The 20,947-nt window shown below is 39.0% G+C and overlaps 1 protein-coding gene across 2 annotated transcripts in view; it reads right to left on the minus strand.

Moving 5' to 3' along the window:
- Positions 1-20,947, minus strand: part of LOC132767568 (transient receptor potential cation channel subfamily V member 6) — a 111,999-nt gene that overhangs the window by 18,476 nt on the left and 72,576 nt on the right. For both annotated transcript variants that reach the window (XM_060762676.2, XM_067464321.1), the window contains exons 2-9: positions 18,737-18,834; positions 17,335-17,457; positions 15,494-15,634; positions 10,835-10,933; positions 9,059-9,234; positions 6,953-7,099; positions 4,824-5,036; positions 724-810 (exon numbers count right to left, since the gene is read on the minus strand). In XM_060762676.2, coding sequence (XP_060618659.2) covers positions 724-810; positions 4,824-5,036; positions 6,953-7,099; positions 9,059-9,234; positions 10,835-10,933; positions 15,494-15,634; positions 17,335-17,457; positions 18,737-18,834 — 1,084 coding nt within the window. The remainder of the gene's footprint in view (positions 1-723; positions 811-4,823; positions 5,037-6,952; positions 7,100-9,058; positions 9,235-10,834; positions 10,934-15,493; positions 15,635-17,334; positions 17,458-18,736; positions 18,835-20,947) is intronic.

Consider the following 20,947-nt stretch of genomic DNA (forward strand, 5'->3'; position numbering starts at 1 on the left):
GGATTTGACTAGGAACAGTCACATTGTGGCATTATGCTTTCTAAAAAATAGTTGTACAAGCAAAGATACATTCTCAGGGATTCCAGAAATGAGACAATGTCAGACATGAATCACAACATAATTTACACTCTGAGAGAAATATCCAATTGTGTGCTATAATAACCATATCATAATAATCATGCCAATTTATTGAAGTTGGGAAGCTTAAGGCTTTGTTTCAAAAGATGGAGTCTTGTTTGAACGAAAGCTCATCCACCTGTTATCCTACTGATATTAATATATATTTAAGTAATCATGTATAGCATTGGTCTCAAAGGAGCTTAAAGAATTAAGTTCAAATATTACAGTATTAACTTTTGTTTTGACAAACCTATTTGTCAACAAGAATATCCTGGGTATATGTCAATTCCAGTACAACTTAAAACTATTCTCGATATCTCCTAAATTTGTTACAACCAATCATCAGAATTTTCAATAATTCCCCTCCACACCACTTAATTATAAAATGAATATAAATCTTAATGCCTGACATTTATTTTCAACAGTATTTTTGACAAATTTAATTAAAAAGATCAAAGCGTTTAGAAATGGTTTATATGCAACAGCAACAAAAATAAAATTGGTATTTTTAACATGTAATTTTTTCTTCATTCCCTTGACCTGAAAATTTGTGCCCACTCATTTGACACAAAAACTGAGAATGGAAACCCATCTCTCCATTACCTCCAGAATCAATATCACTATGGCTCCAATGACTGTGATGAGCTCGCCAACTAGTCTCAAGTCATCTTCCGGAGTTAGGTAAGATTCCTAAAAATCGTAATGCATTTGGTTAGGAACATAAAATAACCAAGAACTAAATTACCAATGAAAAAAATCATTCTAACAACATTATCCATGCACACGTACACCTCCCCCATTTCTAGACACTTTTAAATGTATGTATGTTGGAGTCCATACCACGATATGGGGGGACATGCTGTCTGTGTCCTTGTGTCCTTCATGCCCCATTGTAAAAGCGTTTCTTAAGTGTCAGGAAAACGGGGGGGGGGGGGGGGGGGATGGTTAGAGATTGTCTTCTGAGCTCAGTAATCAGTATATAACCGGAGAATACAGCAAAAACATGTGTGGCATGGGATCTGTCAAATTTGCCCATGCTGAATCATTTCAGTGATGACAAGTAAGGGGAGTTCCTGTGGATGGTCCCCTGCCAAGCATTGACATTTATTTCCCAAAATCCTGCTTCAAGGGACTGGGATGGCATTATTTAAAAGGCAAATAAATCATTAGAAATACCGGAATTTCAAAATATCTTTGTTTTCCTCTTATTTCTCCTTCATAGTGTTCCTGACTTTTGAAGTTGTGGTATCGTCACAAGTATGGTTGGTGGGGATGAGAGAGAGGGCCTTCTCAATGGTGGCCCCCCAGCTCTGGAATGCCCTTCCAAAGGAAATAAGATAGGCTCAATCCCTCCCCTCCTTTCATAAGAGTTTGAAGACCTGGTGGTTTCAACAAGCCTTTGAGAATGACCAGTTCTAGCTCAGCCCAAAACATTGTTAAATATGGCCTTATACTTCCTATCTATTACCTTGATCATCCCTCTAACAGGCCCTGGAAATGAGCAGCCACAGACCTGTACCTGCTATTGCTGTTAGCCTGTTATAGCACTGTACTTAATTCCCGGTCCCCTCATATTTTGAGTTTGCATTAGCCTCGGCCCGGACTTTTAATTGCTTTGAATAGGCAGGATTATTTTTTATATATGTGCGTTATTGTAATAATTTTATGCTTATGTTGTTTTGTTAATCTTATGCCATGCTGTTTACTCTGTATGTTTTGGTGATGTTACTTGGAAACCGCCCTGAGTCCCCCTCGGGGAGATAGAGCAGCAAATAAATAAATAAATAAATAAATAAATAATTATTATTATTGCTGCTTGCTTTTAAAGTTTTAGACTTCCGCAATAGGGTGTATTGAGATTGAGAGGAAAGCCCAGTATCCCCAAAGTGGTGTCTAGTTAAGATCTGTGCCTTGGGTCAACTCCAGAGGAGCAGGATTGGAGGCAAAAGCCCAATATCCTCAAAGTTTTTCCCCTCAAGGTTTTTTTTCATGGAGTGGACAGGAACTTCATCCATTTGTATGATAAATCTGAAAGTGGATGATTTCAGGAGAAAAGGCAAGAAAGAACAACATGTGATGGGATCTAAGAAATGATACAGTTCACTTTCTAACACGATGGGACACAACACGACGGTAATATGAAGCTCCCTCCCCCAATGTGGGATAACGTCCTAAATCCAAATCAAAGTTCTAGTAGTGACATTTAAAACTGGATTTAGCATACCTCTATGACCCACTAGGGAAGGAATGTGCTCTTAAGTGTGCCATCCAGGTCTCCAATTGAGCCTGTAAATTGGCATGTTCTCAGTAGCTGCTCAGCAAACCTAGATTCTTTTCTCCCTTGAAGCTGGTCACAACTAGAGTACATGAATCTTCCAGAAGCAATATATAGCAAGACATATCGTATTTCTTTAAATGTGCATTTTATGGATAGGTATAGAAAGAATAATTTGCATATTTAGACTCTTGATCTAATTAAATAAACCAAGACAAAAGCAGAACCATGAATTGGTTTTTCATATTAGATGGCTCATACTCTAAAACGAGTACACAGAAACCTGGAGGTTTGCTTCAGAATGATTTGGACTAATCTGAAATGTAGTTCCGGTTATTTCTGAAAAGGGGATCCAGTTACCAGCCAGCTTTCAAAAATAACTCAGCTATCAACTAAGAGAGCCACTTATTAGCCACATTAACCAACAAAGACAATGTAACTCCACCTTTGGTGTGTGTCAGTCAGCCTTATATCTGGGAGATTAAATGTTGGTGGTTAGAGTTAGGAGATGGGGTGAAACATTCCAAGGTTGTTTGGAAACAAAAGGATGGTCGAGAATAAGAATGTCGACTTCTTAGAGTGGAAAATCTTAACACCTTGTAAGGGAGATGGGTATTCTGTCCCTTGAATAATTGTCCTAGGAATCTCAGGAGATACAATCTTCCTCATCCCTTCAGGTTGAACAGTACCATTCAATTTTTTATTCTTCTTTATAGGCCATAAATGTTTGTCAGACTCTTCTTTGTTTACTGATTTTGATCTCTCAGGTTACATATCCACTCTTTAATGCTCACTGCAGGACACACAGTTTATGTGGATGTCACTCCTGGCAAGACCTTGTCTGAAATTCTCCCGGTCTAGATAATGTCAGTCTCATGTTTGATGACAAGCATCACTAAACATGGGACCAAAACAAAGGCCACACTCAATATTTGGATTCTATCTGAAGAATATTGCATATAGTCATGTATAAATCTTGACATCTTAGACAAAAATCTAAGCTGATTTATCCAGACTGAATCTTAGCTCTTATCAGAAAAAGGAAACAACTCCTTGTCTGATTTGAGTGGTGAAAGACAAGAGCTTAGTCCATCTTGGTAGAACCTAAAAGAACCACCAACCCCTTCTACTCTCTCTGAGATTTGACCGTCTCCAGTCTTTTTAAACACCCAGGCAGTAAAATGGCAGTCATGGAAGCCAGGGATGACTCATAACTTGAGATAGGGTGTCTTGTCTTGTCTCCTGCCTATGTCATCGGTTGAGAGCCCCTCTCCCCAACTGCTGCTCTGGGCCAGCATGAAGAGAGAGGGGGCCATGAATTTATTTATTTCTTTATTTCTTTACATTATTTATATCCTGCCCATATCAGCCCAAAGGCGACTCAGGGCGGTCTAAGAAGACAGTTCCACCTTGTCTCCTGCCTATGTTATTGGTTGAGAGCCCCTTCCCCCAGCACCAACTGCTGCTCTGGGCCAGCATGAAGAGAGGGAGGGCCATGAAGACAGTTCCATCTTGTCTCCTGTCTATGTCATTGGTTGACAGCCCCTCTCCCCAGCACCTACTGCTGCTCTGGGCCAGAGTGAAGAGAGAGGGGGCCAGGAAGACAGTTCCACCTTGTCTCCTGTGCTATGCTAATAATATAATATAATATAATATAATATAATATAATATAGTATAATATAATATAATATATACATATAATATTTATAATATTATAATGTAATACAATATACTACTACTACTACTACTAATAATAATAATAATAATTCAATATTATAATTATATATTTTTATTACATGCAATATCACTAATAATATTACAATATAATGGTATAGTATAATATAGTAATATATAATACTGATATTGTACTATGCTAATAATATAATATATTGTATGTGTATATATCTTGTAAGCCGCTGAGTCACCTTCAGGGTGAGAAAGGCGGCATAATAATGTCGTAAATAAATAAATAAATAAATATAATAGCATTTTCTCCTCTTCATGGAATGACCCTCGATTTACCCACAGATCAAAATCCATAATTATGACTGTAAAGCCTGCTCTTGACTTATAGATGACGTCAACTTATACATGAATATATGTGGTACTTTGTGTATGTGAACAAAAACTTCCAATTTCAATATTTTCACTCTAAAATACACATCTGAGAACTAATTTTGATTAAACCTGTTATTTAGACTTCAGTTCATATTTCAAATGCCATTTTAAGATTGATATGACAATACTAACTTTTGTTTTGGGAAAAATGCTCTGTTTGGTCCATTTTGGAACTTTATATAAAACAAATGTCAAGGTTGCAGGTGTTACCAGGTAAACTTTCATTTTATTCCAATCATAACGGCAGCTGCTAACATCAGCTTAGGTAATTTTTCTGTTGCTAATAAATTAAAGTTAAAAGAGAACTTGCCTGCAAAAGTTTCTGCACATAGATGGTGTTATCCCTCTCATAGGTTTTGTTTCCACTTCGGAGTTTCAGTGGCCGGTAGACACAGCACATTGTGAAGCAAATCATGTACAGGACATAGAAAAAGGCCAAGACACAAAAATATGGCCTTCCATATTTATTCCACTTCAGGCTTACCAGCTCATTCACAGGAGTAAGATCTAGGATCCGACGTGCCTAAAGGATATAAAAAGGCATTTTGCTCAGCTTCTTCCATAAACCAAAAGATTTTGCAGTTCCCTTTCCCAAGGAAGACGGTTAATCAGCACAGTGGCCACATGGACCATTCAGTCTAGTCCACTGCCATGCAAGAACACCCAATGGATGATGATGATGATGATAATTAGAATTATTAATATTATTTAAGATATTTCTACCCCACCTTTCTCTGCGGCTGGACCCAAAGCTGTTTACAAAATATAAAACACACAATATCAACAATAAAACATAAAATGCAAATGTTAAAACATACAAAAAATACATATGATACAAACAAACTTCCATCTGAATGTATGACCATCCAGCCTCTGTTTTTTTTTTTAAAAAACTAGTAATAAAGTAGGCATAATGAGATAACATCATGAGTTTCATGAGTTTCTAATACTCTGAGGTATTAGAAAATAACAAAGGATAACTTCACTCCTTTTGTGGTGAACTGGTGTAGTTATTTTATTAGTAATTATCTGGGTTGGTCTCACTGCATATTAATAATAATAATAACAACAACAACAACAACAACAACAATAATAATACACAGACCTAGATGCTTGGGAAGTGTTCGACTTGTGATTTTTTTGATACAAAATCCAGCATATAGATGCCATTTGCTGTGACATTCTGTACTTCTGTGTCAGTAAAATAATAATAATAATAACAATAATAATAATAACAGCAACAACTACTTTATCTTTATATCCCACCACCATCTGCCCGAAGGGACTTGGGGCAACTTACATGGGGACCGAACCCAGAATACAACAAAATTTACCAGCTAAAACATGGTTAAAAACATAATAACATATAGAATAACATAAACAATCTAATTTAAACAATTAAGAATGGCAAAGTATAAAAACATTGTAAAAGTGCATCAAACTAACCCCAACAACCAGTAACTAGGAATATGTTTGGCATGATCACATTAGAGAGGGCAGGGCGTGGGCTTGTGCAAAAAGTAAATGATAGGGTCAGGGCTGGGGGTAAAGTGCTGAATACAACCTTATCAGTAAATTAGGGCTGGGCGTTCATGAACAGGGACTAATCATTCAAATGCACACTGAAAAATAAAGGTTTTCATAGGTTTGTTATGTCCAACATTCCACAAGTATTTTGGTGTGTGGATGTGATACATCAGTTTTCATTCTTTTTTTTTTTTTTTTGAGTAATGAGAAAACAATAGTTACTGGATAAAACAGTCTGAAGTTGGGATTTTCAGGATGAATTAACATGTTGTATCAATAACATTTCTTTTTCTGTCCCATCCCAAACAACTGGATTACAAGTGCCTTAGAAAGACACAATTCTGGCAGAGGCTAAAGCAGAAACAACCCACATGACTATGGTGGTCTACCCTAGATGAACTGCAAGACTCACTATACATAGCAGTAGTTCTCAATAAAAGAGAGCGATCATCACAATGTAATAATGAACCGAAATGTCTAGACACTCTTAGATCAACTCTCATCTTGATCTTGAGCTTACAATATGGTTATCGCTTTTGTAACCACCCTCCCCACTGCCATTCGTAGTATAATTCTAGTCTTTTTTTAAGGACAATTGGGATTATTATTGGAGTAATGCGTGCATACCATTACTATCGTTGCTGTCAAGAGCATGAAAGACAATTTGATTTTCACACTACCACTCCTCCTGGGAAACTCTTGGTACAACAACACAGTTGCCACAGAATGCTTGTGTATCTGTCATATTGCAGAGGATTCTGGAAACATCAAGCACTCTTCCTGTGATTGTGCATGTGATGATCAGAAAACTGTCTGCTATTCATGATCTCACTAAAGATCTTGGATAATTAAAAAAACCAAAAACCAACCAGGCCTCCCCCAGAGGAAATCACTTGGCCCTTCCGCAAATACCTCTCTTTTTTTGGTGGTCACAATGAGCTCCAAAAGGGATTGATCATCAGCCCAGGAATCAATTTCTGTGAGATCATATAGAGTAGATGTGACAGGCCCAAAAGTCCATTGGATGTGCTTTCTTCTTTGCATCAGGTGCTGGAACATCTGGTTAATGGAAGGCAAACAATGCAGTTACCAAAGCCCCAGGTGACAAACTTGGTATGGATGATGCAATGAAGCCCTGTAGTGCAATATTCCTTACTTTTTTTTAAAAAAAAATTTTTTTTTATAAAAATATGAAATTTCTCACAAGGGTATATTTAGGTGTACAATAAAGTACAGCACCTCAATAAATTTAGAGAAGTCACTGATTTCTTCTGAAATCATAGCCAAAATCTCTTATATGTTATTAAACCTCACATCCAATAGAACACCATGCCAAATAATGCCTTAATTGGAAAGGTCTCTTTCTATTTTGTATTTCACACCCTTAACTAACCAATATATTGTCCTGGCAACATATTCAGTGTTTGGAAGGCCACAAGATGGGTTATTAAAAGCAGCATATGGTGGTTGGGGCCACACTAAATACACCGAGAATTATTAATTAATTAATTAATTAATTAATCAATTAATTAAAATATTATTCTCAGTGAGCATTCTCTCTCTCTCTCTCTCTCTCTCTCTCTCTCTTTATATATATCTTAAATACAGTATGATCTATCTGTTCATGGATTCAATATCCACATTTCACTTACCCATACTCCAAACACCCTCCCCCTCCCAAAGTTTTTGAACCCACATAGGTCCACCAATGTATTCTATAGTACACTTCTGCCCCAAAAATATAGGATATGCTACTATTCATGATTTCAGATATCCACAGTGTCTTGAGATGTATCCCCTGCAGAGTCAGGGATCATCCTGTACAAGGAAAGATTGTGTACTATCCCTTCCACCCCATCCTGAATAAGTCTCTGCAGAATAGGTCTCTATAGCCACTTACAGACCCACTGCCAAGACTCTACCCATGGAATACAATCATACAGGGTAGACCACGAGTGATCACTTATGATGCTGCTGAACAAAACCAGCTACTAACTGTGAAAAACAAATGCAGAATGGAATAGAATTGTTCTCCAATCACTGGAAGCTGAGCAACAAAGAGATTAATATATCCTCCTCGGCACTGGTGATGTGCTATTTCTTTCCTTAAACAACCTGCTACCAAGACCAGAAAATATCCTTATAGTTTCCCTATATGCAAAATGACCTGATTCAGGGGAAGCAGGACTGTAGGGAGTGGGAAGCAGTTAGTAATCACATAGGACACTCTGAGGTATTAGAAAATAAAGTTGGCCTTCCATATCCACAGAGTCTGCATCCATGGATTCTATTGCTCACAGTTTGAAAACATTTAAATCCCCCCCCCCCCCAAAGCAACCATTTTCTATAAGGGCTACAATTTTATTATGCCATTATATATAATGGGACTTGAGCATCCACAATGGGCTCTGGAGCCAAGTTTCAGCAAATATAACTTTGTCACTGTATATAATGGGACAGTGACAAAGTTCTAACTTGGACTTCCTAGGACCTAGTTAGACGGGTTCAGGGAAACCATCGTGTGTATAGGACAAAAAGTGAGGTGAAACGGGGGACCAATTTACACTGCCATATAATGACATTTGAAACTGAATTATATGGTCAGGGTAGACCTGTGGTTCTCAACCTGTGGGTCCCAGATGTTGTGGCCTACAGCTACCAGAAATCAAAGCCAGTTTACCAGCTGTTAGGATTTCTGGGAGTTGAAGGCCAAAACATCTGGGGATCCACAGGTTGAGAACCACTGGGGTAGACTCATATGATGCAGTTCAATGCACTTAAGCAGAATATACATTGATCATACAATGTAGTTACTGCAGTAAATGGGGACATCAGAATATACAAAAACAATCCCACTGTCTCCGTAGATACTGCATATACAAATGTGTGGATACCTTCAAGGTGCCTACAGCACCCATCATTTGTTGTATAAAAATCAATGTCTTAACAAATACCACATTAACATATTCAATGCATAGTGATGCAATGGTAGCAACATTTGGCTGAGCACCCACTCACCACTGTGTTGCCCTCAACACCAGCCAGTTTAAATGGAGTGAGCCCTTCATTGTTGGGGATGGAGTCCAGGTCTCTCAGCTCTTTGTCTTGCTTGTTGTAACAGAGAAATAGATTGTACATTTGACATGCAGACGCTTTGTTGGGTTGGAGAACTAAGATGTGGAGGACAGTGTTTCCTGCCAGAGTACAAAAAACAAAGACAAATGAAGAATTGCCCCTGTGTCCCGAGGAAACCTTGATAGACAACAGACGGTCCCTTCTCAACTTCATTACCATCTTTTGTGACTTTACAGAAAGAAAAGCCCATCATTAAAAACTACGTAATTGATTGTCAGCATCCGTTTTCTGCTAAAGAAAAGGTCTTAGAGCCAAGATATATAAATAGCAGAATCACATAGAACAACACTAGTTCAACTTCACTTTTCAGACTGCAAAGTGGTAGATTAAGCACATGTGGGCACACTAATACACACAGATTGTCTTTTCAAAAAAGAGCAGTATGACAGGGAGAAGGCCTATACTATGTATTATGCATTATGAGTACAGGAAGTTTTGTTTTTTAAATTAATATGTAAAATAGTTTGAATTCTAATTATCCATAAATTTCTGAAATGACAATTCAGCTGCAACTAAATTATTCTTTCTCTCTAATCACGGAACATTGTTTTTAGATTAACAAATGTTAAACTTAGTTTAGTAGAATTTTCTACTATAATATTTCCAAGACAGCATTTTACTGTTCACACAAATCAGTATATTAAGAAAGCCAGGCAGAATCTCAGAACTTAAGATCATCCAGGGAGGCCCTGCTCTCGGTCCCACTTCTTTTGCAGGTACAATGGGTGGAAATGAGAGACAAGGCCTTCTCAGTGGTAGCACCTTGACTATGGAGTCCCCTCCCTGATGCAATTAGATCAGCACCCTCCCTCTTGGCCTTCAGAAAAAAAGTAAAAACATAGCTGTGGAACCAAGCTTTTGGGCAGTAAGCAATACAAGGAATGAACAGGGATTATGTGAAATTGATACTTGATATTGGAATGGCCTTGGAGTAGGATTTTCAGATTATGAGATTTTAATATTCATATTAATATGTTTTTAACTTCATGTTTCAATATCTAAATGTTATTAAAGTTTTTATAATTTAATTGATAGTTTTATGTTATTGCTGCTTCATGTTAGGTTTTTAGTATGTACGTTAGGCATTGAATTTTGCCACAAATATGTTGGAAACCACGTTGAGGCCCCCCTCCCCCCAGGTGAAAAAAGTGGTATATAAATGAAGTAAATAAAATAAAATTCTGCCCACAAATATAGTTTCCCATAGGTAAGGTGGCCATATATCTTTTACCATATATCTTTAATTTTAAGGCACCATTAATTGCAAGACGCACACTAATTTCAGTCAATTGAAATAAACTACACACACACTATATAGGTATATGTATATAAAACAACTGTGATTCAAAGGCACACCCCATTTTTAGAGATGTCTATATGGGGGGAAGTGAATCTCAGAATCAAATAAATATGATATTTACTTAATTTGAAGAACTTTATCTCAATTAGTTTCAAAGGTACCACAAGCTCCCTTTGGACACTGATCCAGACTAACACAACTATGTCCTTGAATTCTGAAGACCGATGTGTTCCAATCCCAGAATAGCTGTCATCCCGGCATCGTAGAGACAGAGAATAGGAACATAGCCACAAAGCAGAAAATTTAAAGCCCCCCCCCCCCCAACTTCTCTTGTGCAGGTCCTACTGAAGATGCCATACCGAAGGAGTCTTGCACTCGGATGTTGGCGCCATGTTCAATGAGCAGTTTCACAATGTCTTCACTCCCTGCACAGGCTGCAAAAGATAAAATATGTTCCCCTAAAGAGAAGAGAAAAATAATTTTAAAAGTGGATACACACATTCAGACATCTATATAAGAACATATCAGTGGATCAGCTGACAGGAGTGACCACTGCACAGGAGCTGGGGCCCATCTTCCTACAGATCCACCCATGGCCCTCACTTCACCATGAACCATATACCTGTTTTTCTGCAAAGTCCTTCTCTAAATGAAGACTGGAAGTGACATTGTATAGTATTTTGAGAGCAACTCATGCGAAAACATTTGTGGGGGGTGGAGATGTAATCTGAGAATAAGCTTCAGGGCTGGATGCAAAATATGAGCTATACTTCCCTGCCTCCTTCCCTCATATTACAAGACATCTATCAGACTAATTCTGTTAATTGTTTAAAAATGTTCAGTTTGAGTTCTGAAGATATGTAGAAGATTTTGAAAACCAAACAGTTAGAAGCTCAAGCTTTAACAGCAAAGCAGCCACATCAAGTCAGCATCAAAGCAACAGCCTGTTCCTTTGCTGCTGCAAGCAGAAGGCACCACCACAACAATGGGAAACGAGGTACCTGCAACAGGAAAACAATACATTGGGATCTCTCTCTCTCTCTCTCTCTCTCTCTCTCTATATATATATATATATATAGGGGTTTGGTTCTGAGACTCTCTCCTTCCCTGTAAGGCCACCCAAAATCAGACGATATATAATATAATATTGAATGGCAGTGATGTGCATGTAAACATTTCAGTGTGCCCACATTCACATCATTGCCATTTATTTATTTATTATTTATTTCTGGCATTTCTATCCCGTCCTCAACCCCCGAAGGCGGACTCAGGATGGCTTACATTCGGCAACAATTCGATGCCATAAATACAAACAAACAATATAGCAATAGTTTAAAACAATAGATAAATCATTAGGTTAAAAACAGTTGAAACATTTGCCAACACCATAAAGCCAGTCCAGTTCAATTCCATAATTTTATCAAAACCATAAGCCATTCCAGTTCAGTTCCATAACCTACTGCTGCTACATCTGTTGTCCAAAGGCCTGGTCCCAGGACCATGATTTCAGTTTTTTCCTGAAAGATAGGAGGAAAGAAACCACCCTGATTGTGCTGGGGAGTGAGTTCCACAGGCGGAGGGCCACAGCCGAGAAGGCCCTGTCTCTCATCCCTGCCAAACTAATTTGTGAAGCTGGCGGAGACAAAAGTAGGGCCTCCCTGCTCTTGGCTCCACCAGAGAGCATGCTCTTTTTATCCACAGTTCATAATAATGTATTATCAGTGGAAATCATTGATCTAGATCCTGTGGGTTTGGAGAGTTCACTTCACTTTTGTTTTCTGATATGATACCTGGTTATAGTTCTTTAGAGTAAAGGCAGATAAATAAATTCACTAAGTGTCTTAAGAATGTCAGCAAACTTGAAAATGAGCCCTTCCACAAGAGCCCATCACTCCTAAACAATAGCTGGTCACATCAAATAGATATCAGAATCCAGCAACATTGGAGATCCATTCTTGAATCTAGAGCAGTTTATTTAGTTTTAAGAGTTTCAATTCATGTATGCATCCAAAACATTAAATGATAAATTGCCTGGTAGGCTGAACAGCCTTTACTATGCTTTGCACTCTAAACTATAAAGTGTGAAAGGAAGCCTAAATACCCCCCTGAGATTATATACTTCCCACCCTCATGACTGGAACTCAGATTGAGTGAGAACAACTAGAGAAGAGAGGCATCGCCTTTTCTTAATGTGTCCTCTTGGGAGTATTACAATTTATTCTGAGTGAAAATTAATGATGGCTCATTACCAAAACGCTTGAAAATTGATCTACTGAGCATGGTTTAATTACCGCCTGAAACAGGTAACAGGGGGTTCGCATAAGCACAGCATGCCAAATCCTCAGTGCCAGGAAAATCAGCTGGGACATCCTAATTTGCATTGGCTAAAGATTCAGCTCTTGAAAGAAGAACAAGCATTTGAAGGAAAATATCAGTGCAGACCAGGGAATACAAAAACTGAAATAGCTTGCTAAAAGGGATAAACAGTAGCATCTGAACTGTGGAGGAATTCCAAAAAAGCATGCCTTTGTAAATGAAAGGAGTGGGAACGGATTACACAACAAAATGACATCTATGGATAAGCAAACCAGCCTGTTGGTGGTCTGGGCCACTTTCACATCTTCTTAAACTTATTCTGTATTGTACTACATTTTAAAAAAATCAAATCTGTGCAGTAGTCATATCTAAACACTCCCCATACAAATCTAAAGCAGTGGTTCTTAACCTGTGGGCCACGGAACACCAGTGGGCCCTGATGACAAAAATCTGAGCTGCAAACCTCCTTCCTCTTTATTTTATTTTATTTTATTTCCACTCCTTTTGCTCCACCTGCCACTCCTTCCCTGTCGTTGACCATGACATATGTTCTCTATCAGAAACTAGAGCTGATGTGGTCTATATAATGCTGATTTCTGAATTAGAACCCCAAACAGAATCTGAAGTTGACCCAAAACTGATTCGTAATCCTTTTGGTACTAATGTTGGAGAATGGTCCCTGTTCAAAGTGGTTCCTGGTCAAGTAGTCCCTGGTCAAGAAAAGGTTGGGAACCACTGTTCTAACGAAAGGTATGTCAAAATATATGTTGGCACATTTTTTCTGCGTGGTGATTCACAACTAGATTTTTAAAGAAAAAGGCACGATTAAAATCAATAAATGATAACACTAAGAACACAATGGAACAAATATAAGCAAATTAAAAGCATTTTGTAAAAAGCCACCAACAATAAAATACAACACTCTGTCAATAGTTTATTCTTCACTGGCTTGGTTTTAATAGCTTCATTCTGAAAATCAAGAGCTGAATATTTTACCAAAGTCTCCAGAAAGTAACCTGACCATTTCCTCAGAGCTCTAGTCTTAGAACCTGTCTTTCAAGCCAAGAATCTGGAATATGTAAAGCAACAACAAGCAAAATGTAGCCTTGGAGCTATAACACAATTCTCAAGGCTCTTTCTCTCACTATCATAGAATCAATTTGGAAAAGATTCCAAGGGCCATGTATTCCAACTCCTTGCCTTGCAGGAACATAACATCAAAGCATTTCTGATAGACTGACCTTTTTATTGGAAGGGAGAGTTAATTACATATCTTTGAATCCTCCAAGGAGGCAAATTACTTTTTAGATAGATTGCAAGAGCCTCTTGGATTGTCTAAATTATTTAAAATACATTATATACTTGTTTATCATTCTACCTCATATAAAAGTTAAGGGCAGATTTTTGGGTCAAAGATATAGATTTTTAAAATAAGATCCATGGATAAATGGATTCTACTGGTGGAGCAGCAGGTTAAACCACTGAGCTGCTGAATTTACTGACCGAAAGGTTGGCGGTTGGAATCCGGGGAGCTGTTAGGCTCAGCTTCTGCCAAGCTAGCAGTTCAAAAACATGCAAATGTGAGTAGATGAATAAGTACCGCTTCTGTGGGAAGGTAATGGCGCTCCATGCAGTCATGCTGGCCTCGTGACCTTGGATGTGTCTATGAACCACACTGGCTTTTCGGTTTAGAAATTGAGATGAGCACCACCCTCCCCCCAAAGTCGGACATGACTAGACTTAATGTCAAGGGGTAGCCTTTACCTTTACCTATGGATAAATAGAAAAATGTAAGTACCAACTGCTTCTTTCAGATTTTCTCAGCATGGATTCACCTCTGAAAGTCCAAGAGCTAAATCTAAGTTGGGAGACTATGATGGAAATTAATGTCCCTTCTGATCTCTCTCTGGTGGCTCTGTTGTGGCACCCTGTCTGTTGCAGAGAGAGCAGAATAAGTATTTCTCCTTCCATTAGTCTTTGGCCTGCCACCATTGCTGCTGTTCTTCCATGTGCCCAGAGTGCTCATTCTCATAACATAGTGGGCTGTATAGTTTGGCACATGATTGATCATGTAATTCTAATCTGGATGGCCTAATTCAAACTCTGCCACCTTCTGCTTCATGGCTGAAGGGAAGAGGAACACCTATGCCAGAGGTGGTTGCCTTCGACCTGTCATCACAACTGTTGTTCCTTAATGCACCAGGGAGGCATGTTCCTGGAGTGGAAAAATTGACCCACGGGTTTTCTTGGCAAAAAAATAAAATTAGACTTATATATACAAGTAAAAATGTAATCCCCAGGCTACAACTCTGTAACCCCAAGTTGAACTCTTTGTTTAGGGAACTTGATGCAAAAGACAAGGAAAGTCCCTGTGCAGTGCCAATACAGCTGTTTAAACAGAGATGAAGAAAGTTACACCTGGTGGGAGCCCCTTCTTGACACAGCTATTTTCAAATGATACACAAAAGCTTTCTTCTCCTTCACATCTGCTCCCTCAAGGCCTGTTTACATATCTTCATGCACGTGAGTTATTTATGTGATTTGGATTAAGACCCTCTTGGATGGTATAATACTGCAAACAAGGGGTATGTGTGTGGATGATATGATGGATGATCCATGTTAAAACATTCCCTCCACACACAAAAGAAGGGTGTGAGAAGTAGACTTATCTAGAATAATGCAGTGCTAGACTGTAGACATACCAAAATAGATGAGATTGTCACTCCTGGGCCTGAAGACATATCCAGTGGCTCGCGGTCCATTAATGTCTGCCCCTTTCTCTAGCAAAACTTTCACCAGGTTCACATTTTTGTTCACCACAGCTATATGAAGAGCTGTCTCTCCTGAAATACAAAAATGTGTGGTATCATAGTATTGGGTAGGTTGCAGCATATTTTCCCTGTCAATATCTGGGTATGGCTTCATTATGGGGAGGTGGAGGGTTTGCAATGGACATCTCACAGCATCATATGATACAGCCACCAAAGGTAGACGTCCTACATTATGCTGGTTTGCCATCTCCATAATATAAAGTCCTGATTGCCATTAAAATTAATAGCTCAGATTCTCATCCAAGGAGTTCAGGGCTTGAGAGATTCTCTTGCGCTTGTTTAACAAAACAACTTAAATATTCCAGGTAGCATTTCTGAGAGATGCAGTGGCTGAACCTTTGTTTGAAATTATCTATGTGGGCCTATGTGTCATTAAAACACAGTCTCATCCCCCATATACAGAATAAAGACAATGAGAATTGACTAAGTATGAAGAATTGGGACTAGAAGGTTACTGCTACTACTGTTTCTCTATTCCAATTGCCATTGCAGCCAACTCAGGCTTTGCAAAAAGATGGCCCTTTGCAGTTTTAGGGTCTGCGATAGTTATATTTTGGGTGCATTGGCCTACTGTTGTTCCATCACTAACCCAACAGTCAGGCCAGCCATTGAGCTGTTCCTACAGTACCCATATAACTGCTGCTGTTACTGCTACTCCCAAACAAAATTTGTTGCCAGACGATGGAGAGGGTTAGCAGAAGGGTGCCATAGGTTCGCCATTATACGTCCCTCAGTCAAGCAACCCAACACACCACAGGAGGAGAAAGGGTCAACAGTTTTTTCATTATACTCCTGCAGCATGCTGGATGAGAAAGGACTTTACTTACTTACTTACTTACTTACTTACTTACTTACTTACAGAATTTATATTCTGCCCTTCTCATCCCGCAGGAGACTCAGGGTGGATCACAATGTACATATACGTGGCAAACATTCAATGCCATAGACACACAACATATATAGACAGACACACAGAGGCTATTTAACTTTCCAGCTTCATGTGAATATGTTTTTGAATTCCAGCCACTGGGGGAGCTGTTGCCTCACCATCCACTTGCGACACCAATGGAGTACTTCCTCATTCTTTTACATGATGCCGGAGATTTTTAAGGCATCATAAATAAGTTAAATTAGCCTCCCTTCATAAGTGGTACCTAAATTTCCTGCTTGACAGATGCAACTGTCTTTTGGTCTGCAAAGGTTGACAGCAAGCTAGACAAATGGTCGGGAGTTTACTCCAACCCGGACTGGCTTTGAACTCATGACCTTTTGGTCAGTAGTGATTTAAATGCAGCTGACTCCCAACAAGCTGTGCCACAATCTGATCCAAAGGGTTAAAAAAAGAAACCCTTTGCCTCTTCCTTCTTGTTCTCTGGGAACGAGCTCCATATCCCAGCAAAAAATATGGGAAACTGTATCCTACAATAGCAACATTTGAGAGACGTAGACCTTCCAGAATGTTTGGTTCAAAGGAGACTGCAGTTGTCTTTAACCTGTTCCACTCTGAAGAGCGGGCTGGTGATGCCACTGCTTACTCAACCCACTTGGATTCATGGTGCCCCTTTCCCCTGCCTCCTGAGATTCAAGGTCTATTGTAATTATTTTTGTGGGATTCAAGAGAACGTTGATATTTTATTTTTTCAGATTGGTAAACAGTCCTGCAGAATTAGTAGTGCCATAATCATCAACACCAACATTGTCACCCTCCTTACCCTTGTAGAGCTCTGATGTCATAGTCTCATCCACAAGTTCTGGAGCGGTCTCCAACAGGAGCTGGGCAGCTTCCAGACTGTTGTGTAAGGCAGCCACATGAAGAGCTGTCTCCCCAACAGCACCTAAGAGAGAACACCGAGTACAGAAAAGATGCCAAGTATCATTTTGCTGATCCAGTGAAAGTCCTCACAGAGTCTTTGAGAGCACCACAGTATGACACTTGTACCTATGGGGCAGTTACCTGTGGTTTCACTTACTCTCACCTAACAAAATAGGTCCTATTTAGAAATATTATAGGTCCTCCAAGTGGGACTATGGTATGCTTCCACTGAGCCACCTTAGAGGATCTCTAAAACGTTCTAGGTTATCCAAAATGACTCTATCTTCGGGTAGAATCCTTTCATTTCAATAGGTTTGCTATTATTTCATGTTTCCATGGTAAGTTCAGGAATGTATTCCTGGAGACATGGAGGTCTCACTGTACAATGGAACTGGAACCAAAGAACAAGTTGCTAAAATTTCCCCATTTGTCCACATTTCATGTTATCTAAAAGGTATTTCTAACCATCACTAAAATCTTTGCTTGCTTCATTCTCTCATTCTCTCATAGATAAGAACACAAAAAATCTGATGATCTCTCTGATAGATAAGATGGTGAAGGTTTCTGTTAATTTGTGATGACTTCACGTTTTGGGATATTATTATTATTATTATTATTAATAATAATAATAATAATAATAATAGTAATAGTAATAATTAAAAAGGTGTTTTACACATAATATAACATTTCACAAAAATATAGAGGTTTTTTGCACTAGGTATAATACTGATTACACAAAAATATAACAAAAAATGAGGTGGATTGCTGGTCTTTCCCCCTCTCTTGAGGAATCTAAAAATCTCTTAGTAGATGACCATAGTTTCTATGACTTATCATTACAAAATATTCTTTCTCATCAGGAATAAGAAAATTTGCATATATTCTTTATATCACGAATAGCTCCTCCATCCAACAATGTAGTCACACTGCAGAATTGTAGCAATTTGGCACAACTTTAACTGTAGTAAATCAGGGTGCTTTTACACTGCAACATAATGCAGTGTAGAGACACATCAGCCTGTGTGGGTCCAACGCAATGCATGCAGGCTGATGTGAGTTAATCTGGGGCAGGCCACATGTGGTTCACAAAGCTGTGGCAGTAAATATGTCTTCTTAGTACATGAGACACTAAATGCGAGTTTTGGATTAGAAGCACTTACACGGCTCTTAGGCTCCCTGTCCTGTCCTGTCCTATCCTATCCTGCATTCAGTCCAATAATACAATTCACCCTCCTTATAATTTTCACTGTGTCTTCTCCAAAGAAAGCAACATGACTGCCATGGGAAGGATAGATCAATACCTCTCTCATGTAGATCACAGCTGTGGCTGGCAAGCAGTTTTTGGATGGCTGTGACATCGTTTTCCTTTGCAGCCAAAAGTAGGGGAGATTCCCAGATCCTGAAAGAGCCAGAAAGGAAATGAATATTAACAAATATATAATATTTATGATAGTTACAAACAACATCATTTTTTAAAAATTTAGTTATTTCATTGGATGTTTATTTAGGGTGATTTCCTCATCAGGTCAGAACAGTCATCTTTCAAAATCAGGAAAACAACTCGGAAACGTCAAGATACACAAAGTGGCTTCCAACAGTATATATCAGGCATGAGCAAACTTGGCACCTCCAGATATTTTGAACTTCAACTCACACAATTCCTAACAGCCTACCAGCTGTTAGGAATCGAGGGAATTGAAGTCCAAAACACCAGGAGGGCCAAATTTTGCCCATTCCTGGTCTATATGATCAACCATATAATTACATGTTTGAATTTTTTTTATTATGTTTCCATTTTTGTATTAAAAATATTCGTTTTACATGAACAGATGCATTCCTGTAAAATACATACATGTATTTTTGCATTGAATTTTTAAAATGTAAGCCGCTTTGAGTCTCCTTTGTGGAGAGAAAAAGCGGGGTATAAATAAACAACAACAACTATAACCAGAAAACCTGATCCTTGCAGCCAAGGAGCACGCAAGCAGAACAAATGCAGTTAAGGCCAGAATTGAAAAATCAGCAGATGACCTAAAGTTCAGACAGTGCAAGGAAGCTGATGAAACCATTGATCATATCCTCAGCTGCTGCAAGAAAATCGCACAGACAGACTACACACAGAGGTACAACTCTGTGGTCTAAATGATTCATTAGAACTTATGTCACAAGTACCACCTGCTGTAAAGAACTGGTGGGATCATAAAACTGCAAAGGTAGTGGGAAATGAACACACAAAATACTGTGAGACTTTTGAATCCAGACTGACAATGTTTTGGAATACAATACACCAGATATCACGATTGTGGAAAAGAAAAAAGCTTGGATTACTGATGTTGCCATACCAAGTGACATTTGCATTGATGAAAAACAACAGGAAAAACTCAGCCATTATCAGGACCTCAAAATTGAACTGCAAAGGCTTTGGCATAAACCAGTACAAGTGGTCCCAGTGGTTATCGGCACACTAGGTGCCGTGCCAAAAGATCTCAGCCAGCATTTGGAAACAATAAACACTGACAAAATCACGATCTATCAACTGCAAAAGGCCACCGTACTTGGATCTGCGCGCATCATTCGAAAATACACCACTCAGTCCTAGACGCTTGGGAAGTGTTCAACTTGTGATTTTGTGATATGAAAATCCAGCATAGATATCTCATTTCCTGTGACATACTGTGGTTTTGTGTCAGTAAAATAACAACAACATCCACAATAAATTTGTAGAAATGATTTTTTTTTTCTCAAAGTGTAAAGATGGCCGAAAGCGAGGAGGAGCTGAGGAGCCTTCTAATCAAGGTGAAAGAAGAAAGCGCAAAAGCCGGGTTGCAGCTAAACGTCAAAAAAACCAAGATTATGGCAACAAGAATGATTGACAACTGGAAAATAGAGGGAGAAACCGTGGAGGCCGTGACAGACTTTGTATTTCTAGGTGCAAAGATTACTGCAGATGCAGACTGTGGCCAGGAAATCAGAAGACGCTTACTTCTTGGGAGGAGAGCAATGTCCAGTCTCGATAAAATAATAAAGACTAGAGACATCACACTGGCAACAAAGATCCGCCTAGTCAAAGCCATGGTATTCCCTGTAGTAACCTACGGATGTGAGAGCTGGACCTTAGGGAAGGCTGAGCGAAGGAAGATCGATGCTTTTGAGCTGTGGTGTTGGAGGAAAGTTCTGAGAGTGCCTTGGACTGCGAGAAGATCCAACCAGTCCATCCTCCAGGAAATAAAGCCCGACTGCTCACTGGAGGGAAAGATACTAGAGACAAAGTTGAAGTACTTTGGCCACATCATGAGGAGACAGGAAAGCCTAGAGAAGACAATTATGCTGGGGAAAGTGGAAGGCAAAAGGAAAAGGGGCCGACCAAGGGCAAGATGGATGGATGGCATCCTTGAAGTGACTGGACTGACCTTGAGGGAGCTGGGAGTGGTAACGGCCGACAGGGAGCTCTGGCATGGGCTGGTCCATGAGGTCACGAAGAGTCGGAGACGACTGAACGAATGAACAACAAC

Source organism: Anolis sagrei, chromosome 2, assembly GCF_037176765.1.
Source record: "Anolis sagrei isolate rAnoSag1 chromosome 2, rAnoSag1.mat, whole genome shotgun sequence".
Lineage (NCBI taxonomy): Eukaryota > Metazoa > Chordata > Lepidosauria > Squamata > Dactyloidae > Anolis > Anolis sagrei.